The 12,128-nt window shown below is 38.7% G+C and overlaps 1 protein-coding gene across 1 annotated transcript in view; it reads left to right on the top strand.

Moving 5' to 3' along the window:
- The window catches only part of EIF3H (eukaryotic translation initiation factor 3 subunit H), an 86,411-nt gene that overhangs the window by 8,056 nt on the left and 66,227 nt on the right, over positions 1–12,128 (top strand). The window contains exon 2 of the mRNA XM_058040453.1: positions 10,578–10,734. Coding sequence (XP_057896436.1) covers positions 10,578–10,734 — 157 coding nt within the window. The remainder of the gene's footprint in view (positions 1–10,577; positions 10,735–12,128) is intronic.

The following is a 12,128-nucleotide window of genomic DNA, read 5'->3' on the forward strand; positions in this document are numbered from 1 at the left end:
GTGTAAATCACTTATCATTATTTGGGGGTTTTTTGTGCCTACCTGAGGAAAGTATGGAGTCTGACAAAATGCTTCTTCAATCTAGGGCTGAGTTTTGAGCACTTGGGTCTTGGGATTTTTTACTATTACATTATTATCAATGCAAAGAAAATTAGCTGTTTTAAAGCTTTTTCAACTTTAGATGAGATGTAGGATATTTACTGCAGCTGTCATCACTCCTTGGAAGCAATTTGAAAGCCATACTGCCTTCTCCATTGGCACTCTCAGTGATAAAATTTCGAATGGTTGTTTTTAATCTCTTTGTCACAGTAGCTGTTATTAGAAATGGAACTCTGCTGGAAGTGATTTTCATGTGGCAGTGTTCAGATGATGACACAAAGGCAAATCTCTGTTCGAAAGATGGGAAAGCTGAAGCAATAACTGACGTTCATGGTTTGGGCTTTTTTTTTCCCCCCTCAATTTTATACTTTTAAGTCAGCAGGAAAACTGAGACTCCATGCAGGCTTGGTTCTCTGGATTGCACTAGCTGTTACTAGGAGGATCTGTCTCTGTTGCAGCCCCTTAGCACATAACCAAGTGTTTGCCAGAAAGGCTGAGTGTTTCAATGTGGAAAAAATCATTGTGCAAAAAGTTATAAATTACCCTACTGGAATGGAAGTCATTCCAGTAGGGATTTTACTGGTTACTTGGAAGCATCTGTTGAATGCATATGGAAGTCATGCTTTGAAGACACACCCTTAAGTAGCATATTCCAGTTTTGTTGTGCAGGGTATGTTTTTTGGAAAAGATCAGTAGTCTCAGATGAACTCCCACTCCCTCATCCCCATCTAGGTCTGCCTTTGCTGATTTTTGAAGGTCAAATAGATAAGAGTAACTGTCTTGCAGTTTTTCTTCAACTTCAAAATGGTAGCAGTCTGGCACAATCTGATTAAAGAATAGGCTGTTAAATATTGCTACTGCTGCTTTTGGCTGTCATCTTTAAATCTTTTTGTAGGAAGCTGCTAGAAGTTGATGCTGAAGAAAACCTTGTACTTGCAATACACACTCCTTGTGCACCATGAATGTGAACTCTGGTATTCACTAACACACAGAACGTTTTGTCCACTGTGTGCTGAAGGATAAATACAAAGTTCTGGTGTTTGGAGCAGAAAATGTTGAAACTGTGCCTGTCTATACCACTTGTATATAATTTCCATATGTTGTGCTCTGAAGGAATATATTCCTTAGCTTTCATTCTTGAAATGATGGCTAGATATTGAATTCAGTAAGAATAATAAATATGAATTGTATTGGCAGTTTGCAAAAACTGCCTGAACTACTGAATGTTTTCAAAAGTGTTTTGTTCAGTGAGATTTGGGAAATAGAAGAAATAATATACTAAGTAGTTCTGGGGAAATGCTCCATCCCTCTTGCAACCAGCAGAATTTTGATGTTAATCTCATCCCATCCCTGTCTCTGCCTCCTGTCAGTGTGCTGGCCATGTCTAATGCCCTGCCTTTGCACCAGGAGGTCTGGGGCTGTCCTATGGAAGGGTTTCTATGAGGAAGTGATTCTGCAGTGCCTGTGGCCTTGATGGTTTCCATGGGAATGTGCAGGAATCCATGTGCTGTGAAATGTGTTATGAAACTTTGCATTGCAGAGAACTGTGTTTTACCAGCATGTGAGCACAGCAATGGCTGTGCACATGTAATTCTGCATTTCTAGTTACATTGAGGCAATATTAAAGTGTTCTAATGGCTTGTGATTAACCCTGGAGATGATTGTTAGCCTGAACTACTGTAAAACTCAAATGTAGTGGGACAAAAATGAAGAAGAGATGGGTCTATTTGGTAACACACACCTTGATTAACATTCAGTATTTTTCTGTTTTAATAACCTTTGCTTTTCTCCACTATTTAAATAGTTTTTCCTTTGATGTGTTGCAGTTTGTGTTTAACTGCTTCCTTTTGCAAGAACAAGCAGCTCACTTGGACATGAGTAAATAAATGACTTAAACAGATATTTCATGATACCTACAAGACATTAGCTGATGAATGTAAATTCCTGGCAGAGTCAAGGAAAACCACAGCCTATGAAAACCCAACATGCCTCTAGCCAAAACCCAGTAATCTTCCCTTCTGATGTTGAACTTGTGCAGAAACAGCCTTGGTGTCTGTACTATTTCAGTTCTTCTGTCTGAACTCCACCTACCTGTGTAGTCTTGTCTCAGTTTGTCTATTCCATTTTATATTTTGGATATTAACCAGTTTTAGTTCTAGGTACTGAGAAATGTTTCATGTTCTGTGTCTGGTTTTACATGAAATCAGTAATTTTCGTAATTTGAAGTAGGTTATGATTTTTTAAAAAAATCTTTCTGACTTTGAAAGTGTCCCAGTAATAGAACGAGGGAGCAGCCAACCTGTGTTTGCAGCAAAGCTTGCTTCCAGTGAGTGAACAGCCTGTGTGTCAATCACTTGGCAGTGCCCGTAGGATCTGGGCTTGCGCTGTGGGAACAGCCACCCTGACGGGAAGTGGGGCGCTGTTGGCAGGGGCAGCCAGGCTGTGTCCCTGTAGGGAGGCCCCCTTCTTGTTAGAATGGTTTTCCCTCCTGCTATTCGGGAAATTCTAGAGCTCTTGAGTCACAGCAGTTTGGAAGTAATTCTTCTTAAAAAGAAATAAAGCAACTGAAAGAGCAGGTGCTTTAGAAGTGTTTTCTGTGGGATATTTCGGTGGTGGTTGAAGCTTTGCTTGCAGTTCGTGTTGAGCATGCTGCTGAGCTACACATAATCTGTGCAAGAGTGTTCAGAAAGTGAAAAATAAACAGAATGTCTATTTTTTTCTAGACTAAGCTTCAGGATAAGCAAGGTACAGCTTTTTCAGCCACGCTCCAAACAGTGCACATAAGCAGTTAATGTTCAGGAAGAATGACAAAATGCCTCTTGGCCAGTGACTGACTAAAAATTGTGCTTTGAGTCAGCCGCATACTGAAATAAAGTGACAAGGGATGTTATATCTGGTTTATTGCTGTATATGGGTGTTATCACCTTCTTTGTCCTGTTGGAAAGAAACCCTAACCAAATGCTGAAGGAAAGTGAGATGGCTGTAAGCAAGAGGTAGTCTGGAAAACCATCTAAATTCCTGTCATTACAGGGGGAAATGGTTCCTAAACCAAGCAGAAGTGACAGAAAAGACTTGTTACATCAATAATGTGTTATGATTTGGGTAGTTTTCTTTAGCCTCATGTAGATATTGTGGAGCAGAAAGGTTACTGATATTCCCTCTTGCAGTTAAATAATTTGAAGTCTTGAGGTTTACAAACTAAGCAAGTGTTATGGTACTAACTGATGCCATAGGACACCCAGAGACCAAAAAGCTTTGGATGCTTCTCATGTGCTTCCTACTACTCAAAAATATTAATATAGTACAGAAGCATGTAGTATCATCCCCCCATATTCAAGGTGGACAATTTTCTGTTCAATTTAACATGGGTTTCCAGAATGGTTTGGTGCTGAGCACCTACATGAGACAAAGTTGACAGACTCCTATAATTTATAATTTCAGTGTAAAAAATATATGTAGCATTCTCTGCTTGAGGCCCACGTGAGATCAGTGCACGTTGTTCATTGCTGGTGAATTTAGGCTCAGCTCCAAGAAACCTCTGCTCATGTCAAAAGGATATTTTGCTGTTTGCACCCAATTGAGATGGTATGAAATTGCATGCAACGTTCTGTTATGCTCCTATGTAATTATTGTTTTTAAGCCCCAAATTTTTGTCAAGTTCAGAAATAAGATTTTAACATCTGGTGTTGAATTAGGTGTTGAGTGACATAAAATGTAAGCTTACTCTTCCAAGAGCTGGATGTACAAAGACTTCATAAATGTTGCTGTTTTGACTCTAGCAAGTCAAGATAAAGGAAAATTATTGTGGGGCGTTTGAGGTCTTCTGTCCAAAGAATGACTGCTACACTTGCTAGATAGAACAGTGAGGGCTAAGGCTTGTTGTTTCTGCAGTTGCTGTTCAGAACTATATTCTTCTGAAGTTACCTTGCTTTTAAGTCTACTCAGTCTTGGCCTTAGGTTTTTCAACAGAATGTTTAGATTAAGTAGCTTTTGATTACTTCTCAGGGAATTAAATTTTTTTTTGGCCACCAAACATAGTTAGAACTGAAGACATCTGCCAAAATAATTACTTTAGGATGTTGAAGGTCTTAATAGAAAATTATTTTTAAATTTTTTTCTTTTACTTCTTCTGAGATAAAATTGGTCAAAGAGCTTTAAGAATTTTTATTCTAAAGTTAAGTATGAAGAAGAAAAGAAAAGATGTCTAGACATCCATCATGTCAGAAATGGTCAAAAATGCAGTCCTGTTCAATAAGAGAATCTAGAAAAATTCAAAGATCTCTGCAAATAAGCTGGAATATGCATTTAAGTGACTTCAGTGTTTATCAGTAGAAATTGTCATATTTATTGAGATTAGTATAACATGCAAAGTTCAGTTTCACCTCTAATCTTTGGTTTCATACAATGGTTTGGGTTGGAAGGGACCTTAAGAATCACCTAGTTCCAGCCCCCGTGTCATGGGCAGGGAAACCTCTCACAGGACCAGGTTGCTCAGAGCTCAATCCAGCCTGGCCTTGAACACCTTCAGGGATGGGGCATCCACTGCTTCTCTGGGCAACCTGTGGCAGTGCCTCACCATCCTCACAGTTAAGCATTTTTTCTAATATCTGATTTAGAAACACTCTCTTTAAGTTTGAAGCCAATCCCCCTTGTCCTGTCACAACATGTTCTTGTAATTCCTCTCCATTATCCTTGTCGGCTCCCTGCAGGTGCTGGAGGGCCACAGTCAGGTCAACCCAAGGCCTTTTTTTTCCAGGCTGAACAAGGCCAAATCTCTCAGCTTTTCCTCACAGGAGAGGTATTCCATCCCTCTGGTCAGCTTGGTGGCTTCCTCTGGATTCACTCTAACAGGTCCATGGCCTTCCTGCACTGGGGAGTCCAGAGCTGGACACAGCACTGCAGGTGGGATCTCATGAGAGTGGAGCAGAAGGACAGAGTCACCTGCTCGACCTGCTGCACCCTCTGCCTTGGATGCAGCCAGGACCTGTTTGGCTTTGTGGCCTGGGGGTGCCCAGTGCCAGCTCAGGTCCGGCCTCACATCCAGCAGCACCCCAAGTCCTGCTGGCCAGGGCTGCTCTCCGTGCATCCAGCCCCCAGCCTGTGCTCTGAGCCAGGTGCAGCACCCTGCCCTTCTCTTACAAAATCTGATGCAGTTCCCGTGGCCTACTTCTTGAGCTTGTCCAGATCCCTCTGGATGGCATTCTGTCCTTCAGGACTGTCAGCCACTCAGCTCAGCTTGGTGTTGGGCTCATGCCATGACTTTATGTGGTGGCAAGTCTTGTGCCATGAAGGTTCATATCCAACAGTTCTGAGACCAGGGTGTCAACCTGTTGATTCTGTACTTACTTCTGACATGTTATCTGTCACAGTGCTTTCTAGAACCCATTTCTGTGCACTGCCCTGATTAAGGTGGAATTTCCAATGTGTGTCTGTAAACATCTGTCTCCTTAATCATCTGGAACAGTGTGTCATGTGTATCAGACATATGTTCTCTTAATGTTAATCGTTGCAGTAATATCTTTAATTTACTTCAGAGTTCCTTTTCTCCTGGCAGGAAAGTTGAGAGTCTCTGTTATTGTCTTATCAAATGGTGCTGTAGCCAGGAGACAAATCAGCTCAAGGCAAGTTTTTTTGGTCAGCTTCCAGAACTTGTCTTTTGTAACTGTAGGATAAGCACTTATCTGTAGTGTATAAAAACCTCATCTGGAGCTATTAAAATGTTAACATTGCTCATGTTTCATGATATCTAGGGTTTTTGTATTTTTTCCCAAGTCTTTGTTTAAAAACAAAGCTATTCCATCCTTACTTGGGTATTTCAGAACTGTTTAATTAAATTTCATTTTTGCATAGCTAATTGATTGTTTCAGCACATCACCAGCTGTAGATTTGCTTTTGGTGTAGGGCTACCTGGAGAAGGAGACATGGACACTAAATTACAGTAAAATGTGGTATGTCTTCATGTGGATATTAATTGCTAAACAGTTCAACTCTTTATCCAGAGGTGGCATATATGCCATACATATACACACCATTTATGTATATCAAGAAGATGTTGATTCCAGGCAGCTCTGAGGTTAACACAATTGCCTCAGTCATTGTTAGTAATGACTAATATTGTGATCTGTCCATTTACAAAGCTGTGTTATCAGTTCTCTTTTGAATCTGGTTTATGCTAGGAGTTTAAGTAAAATGGCTCATGCTGAAACAGTGATAAATAAAAGTTCATGGTTTGAGTTTTAAGGGTTTGTGTGGAGAAGGCACATGTGTGATATGGATGCATTCAAAGTGTGTCACACATGATTGGCAGTCACAGCTTTGAGACCCTTTTGCCAGGCTGGCTGTGGGTCACAGTGTCACGGAGTTGAGCACTGGGAGCAGTGAGCCAGTCAGTGCTGACACCGGCTGTGTCCCCAGAGACTCCCTCCCCATCCTCCTCCCCAGATGCTGGCAATTGATGCCAGTGGTTGTGACCACAAAGCTTTCTTGGGTGGCAAAACATGTTAAGCATTTAAAAAGATAGAAATACTTAATTTAAGACTGTATATCAGTGTGCTGTATCATGTATTCGCTGGGCTAACAGGAGCTCTCTCTTGTTTGATTTCACATGTGCAGGTACTGCAGTCTGGTTTCAATGTGGTGACATTCAGCTCTCTGGAACACTGCTGTAAATGAATCCTCAGTGCTTTGCTGTTGTTTCTCTTTAGATAAATGCAGAAATGTGCATCTTGGTATATTCATGTCCCTACAGTGGGATCTTCACAGAATTTTCCCCTAAAGGCTCATGATACTTCAGCTGTAGGTTCCTGTTACATGTATTTCTGTAGTGAAGAACAAACTTTTGAAATTAGCCACTATGATGTTGGGATGTAGCCCAATTTAAAATTTGGCAGTATGCAGTTAAAATATGTATCTTTGATGTTCTTAATAGTTTCAGAATGGCTTTTATTTTTTTTTTAATTTTTTTTAGTTTAATTTTATTCTTAATGTTTGAACAGCGCTTTGAAGATTTGGAAATTAGAAGCACTGCAGAATTGCAAAGTTGTTTTTTTTTTTTTTTAAATTGAGGATTAATGGTCATTAAAATCTGATAAGTGGCTACTCCAAGTGATTAAATTACTTTGGTGTTTTGAACACTGAATGTACAAGGCTGGGGGATTCTTGAGTTTTATTTAGGAATTACTTGTATATTCTTTTCTGAAGAGTCATTATGTACTTGAATATTTCTTACATGCTGATTTACTAAATCGTGCTGCATATGATTATTGACTTGTCTTCAGGATATTAGAGTTTAGAAATCAGAGGGATTTTTTGTTATTTGATACATTTTCTCCTTAAAAACATAACCTTTCCTGGCTGGCCAGCTGCATTACTTTAGTAACAGCAGCAGTTGAAATGGTTTGGTTTGGATAAATGTTAATTTTGTGTAGCTATGGCATAGCAGTGAAGGGTCTATGGGTATTTAAAACAATTTATAGCTTGTACAAAGGAGCAATATCTCCTATTAGGGGAATAATTGGATAGGAATTATAAATGGTGTTAGGAAGGTGAATCAGCATTGACTGAAAGATGCTTATACTGGTGTTCATTTAAATATCTTTGGGAGTTTTTTTAAGTGTTATTTGGAAAAAACTGATACTTTTCAATGTGCTGCATTACTTGCATTATTTATATTAACATTTACTACATTTATTTTCAGACTAATATAACTGCTCTGATTCTGTTCCCATGCTTCACAAACATAGCATATTTTTCTTTTAGGAAATATCTAGATACAAGTTAGTGCTCATTTCTCTTGAGTATATGTGGTTTATTCAGTATGAAGTATTGAAATGTTATGGCATTGGTGTTTGCATAGTGGTCAGCTCTTCCTGCTGTATCTAGACTAGCAAACAAATGGAAATTACATTTTTTTAGTGTTGTAGCTGATGTTATTACTAGAGAAGTAGCTCTGCTTTACACCTGCAGATCTGTTTTTGGTACTGAAATACAAGTTTCAGAGCACATTTCCTGCTTGGTCATATGGTAGTGTTTTGGTGGCAGGGTTTTCAATCTGAGCTGAAGAGTCTGCTGTACAAAAGACTGGTGTCTAAAGTGCTAAATAAAACTGTCCAGAACAAAGAACAAAATGCAAACAAAAATCCTGTGTCGTTGGATGCATCTTTTTATAAGTGATTTTGGTAGCTAATGTATTCTCCAGTGTAGTCATAAACACAAACTTCTGCAGTGTCCTAGTGGCTGTGAAATTTGGAGTATTGAGTTCATGAACTTCTCTGCTCCCTTTCTCAGCCTCTGCTGGAAAACGAGGTTGCAGGTAGGCTTAAATCCCTGGGGTCTGTGTCTCCCTGGATAATGTCTGCTCTGATCTTCAGGCTGGAGATTGAAAAGTGCAGGCTTTTCATTGTGTATTGGGGTATTTGGTTAACATTTAAGAACTCTGAACTCCTAGTTTTCTTCCTCTGAAAAGTCATTGATACTCTGTGACAGCCCATGCTTGTTTCATTTGTGACTGCTTTCTGTGAGCAATTATCAGAAACGCTGCAGCAAATTGGCATTGTGTCATAAATGCCCCTGGAATGAAGTCAAACAGGCAAATAATACATTAACAGGGACACTCAGTGTGCATAGAGAGCTCAAGAGAAAACGAGAAAAATAGTGGAAAAGGTGAAGTTTACAAGACTGTAAAGATGCTGAGAGTAGTTGTAGACAACTGAGTGCCCTCTGTGCTGTGTTCTGGCAGGGTAGTTAGGGATGCCATGGCTGTGGAAGACAGGGCTTATGGCAAATATGTGATAAACCTTAGCTTTACACTAAATGCAAGCTGAATATTATTTATGTGCTGACTCATATATTCATCTGCTACGCCCAGGTGATCTCAAACTGGTGGTTGGTGTATTGTTTCCATCACTGTTGAATACTGCTTCACTACCCACTGATCCTAATTTCCTTACTGTTTTCCCATGAAATAACATGTATATAACCAAAGTATCTCTTTGTGTCTCTGCTCTGTAGACCTGTTTTAGCAAATTGAATAAAAATGTGTGGCTGCAAAGGATTTGAGTGACAGATGTGAATGAGTATTGGAGTGAAATGTTGTTTCATTGAGAAGCTGCAATGCAAGTATATATAGATTGAAGAGGAAGCACAAATGAATGATACTGTAAATAAACAAGGAGTCAGGGGGTGTTAGTCCAGTTTGATACTGAAATCCAACTTAGTTGGAAATGGGTATTTCTTTTCAGTTTTACCCTCTGTACCCTGCCTTGAAGTATGAAGCTCATTTTCCCATTTTAGCCCAAGAAGGCAGTGTATTTGCAAATATCTTCTACTCTCCTTTTTCTTTCATTTAATCTCTGTTAGGGTACTTCAGTACATTAATGGTGTTTTACAAAGAGTGACATCTGCTCATCAACAAAGGAGAGAGCTAGGGACAAATATATGTTCCTGATGTGTAAGTACAAGCTTAACTTCCTTCCCCCCCCTCCCCTGCAGAATGTTCTCTAAAAGCCAGTACTTGTACAAAGCCTGTTCTAAGGGCAGTTCAGCTGAAATCTACTAAACTAGTTTGTTTGCCAGCAGATGTTAAAGTAGTATTGCTTTAATGAAAACAATAATCATCAGACATTTTCTGTTGAATTTTGAATGGATGAATTAGGGTTTAGTAGAATAAACCTCTCTTACACTGGAGAAAGCATAAGTTCTTTCAAGTCAAGGTTTGTGGTTAGTGTTGTACCTTATTGTAGTTCTTGTCAAGTATAAAATGTTATTCAAGTATGAAGTGTTGCTAGCAAATGACTGGCTGTTTTTGAGTGGTTTTGTTCATACTGTTCCAATTTACAGTATCATCTCATGAGAATTATTCATTGTAGAGTTCAGATTTAAGAAAGGAAGTGGAAATTATGTTGTTAAAAATATTATGAGTAATTTGTGCATTTTTTTTTCTTTTATCATTGATTTTCCTTAAATACCCTATGACATGCCATTCACATTATATAACTTGAACTATCATCTGAAGTAAAACTTGAGTGAGATGTACTTTAGAAGATTATTGCAATTGAAATTTGATGGGATCTGCACCTTTTAAAAAATTCCTACCAGTTTCTGCATAGTTTTTTAAGATGTTTTGTTAGTTCTTTGTGCCCTCTTTCCTTCAAGAGGGGGCTTATTGGATCTGCAAGATACTGTTAAAAGCTCACAGTTAAAGCAACAAGCTAAAGTAAAAAGGATCAATATTTCATTTTAGAATGGTGTTTCAAAAAATTGATTTAGAACTGCATTTTGATGGTTTATTTAATGGTCTTGTTTTTTCCCTGTAATATTAGGATGGCTGTCTGTTCCTCAGCCTGTATTAAAATTGCTGGTGCTTAAGCTCACTTGCCTTGCAGCTCTAAACCATGCAACAAATTTAAAATTCCAGATACATAGGTTTGAGGACAAAACCAATGCATTGCATATTATGATTTTATCATTTTGTGTTCTAGGTTGTGTTAAAGATCATTAAACATTACCAAGAAGAAGGACAGGGGAATGAAGTGGTTCAAGGCGTGCTGCTGGGTCTTGTGGTGGATGACAGACTGGAAATCACAAATTGCTTCCCTTTCCCTCAGCATACAGAGGATGATGCAGACTTTGATGAAGGTAATAGTTAAAGTGTTGTAAAACTTAGACTAAAAAGAAGATGTCTATGGGCTGTAAAGGCCTTTTTTCCTTCACAGTGAGCAGAACCTTGTATGTACTCAGATTTTTTACTCTGGGTTGAAGTGTCAATGTTTAATTGGAGTGCTGTCCTGAAAATCCAACTTAAAGCTTTTCTGTATAAGGGAAGTTATAGGGGATGGATACTTTATGATATGGACATTTATTTTGGGATGAGACTCCATAGAGGAAGTTACATTAGTTTCCTGTCTGCAATTCATAATCACTTTGAAGCTTTTTATGGAAATGGCTGTGTGTACGTGTGTGCACACATACACATCTGGATGTAGCTTGGCACATAGATTGCCTCTCTGTGGAATTAATTGTATGCATTAAGTACTCATTGGAAATCTGGAGAGCAGAGCTTTGTGAGTTTTGAGAGACTTTGGCTAACTTGAAGTCTGGATGATCATTTTGCTAAGTGAGCTAGAATGTAGTATGGGTGGTTTCTGTCTGTCTCAGTGGTTTTTGCTGGTCCTAGTGATGTTTTGCTAGTGACACTGTAAGTTAGTGTGATTGGCTTGGCACAGAATGACATCAAATTTATAAAGCCAACTTAAAAGGCTTACAGTTCTAATATTGATATCATAAGTATGCATGTGTGTATTTAAGGATGCTATTAGAAAAACTTTATTAGGGCATAAAGAGTCAGTTTAACTTCAAGAGTAACTAAAGAGGCAATATAGTCAAAGTAGTTGCAATTGCTTCTGTTTTGATAACTCAGTTTGAACAAGATCACTTAATCTGTATGTATAAACTGCTTTTTCTTGCTTATAATGAAATTAGGTATTATTAAATTAATATATTATCTTAAAAGAATCTTGGGCTCTGCTTTTATAGCAGAGATAATTTTAAGAAGTCTTTGCAGCTTGGTAAGGTTTTGTCGCTGTTAATTGTCTTCTTGTGGGATTATACCGTTAGGTCAAAGAAAATAAGAGTGCAAAAACAAAAAGGAATCTTAATTGTCCTACAATAACGTGGTGCTTGAGTCAGAACTATATTTTACTAAAGCCTAAGAAATATTTTAGCTCCTTCTAGGCTCCTTCTCTACTGGAGCTCTTCAAAGGATTGAAGTAATCAAAATTCTTAATTGGACCCCATGCTTCATTTTTTTCTGTAGAAAATGGCTGAATTATTTCCATGTAGCTGATAGGAGAGCAAGTATTGAAAGGGATTTCTCAGTGTCAGAGATGGATTCATCTCACTGTAGGATGGCTCCCATGCTGAGCTGTAAGCCTGTGATCTGGTATGCAGGGTTCAACTCTTTGTGTTCGGGAGAAACTTCCTTCCAGGGAAGTGATTTTTGGTGCAAGTCTTTCCTTTTTAAGCAAGTAGGC

This window comes from Melospiza georgiana, chromosome 1 (assembly GCF_028018845.1).
Source record: "Melospiza georgiana isolate bMelGeo1 chromosome 1, bMelGeo1.pri, whole genome shotgun sequence".
NCBI classification, from domain to species: Eukaryota; Metazoa; Chordata; class Aves; order Passeriformes; family Passerellidae; genus Melospiza; species Melospiza georgiana.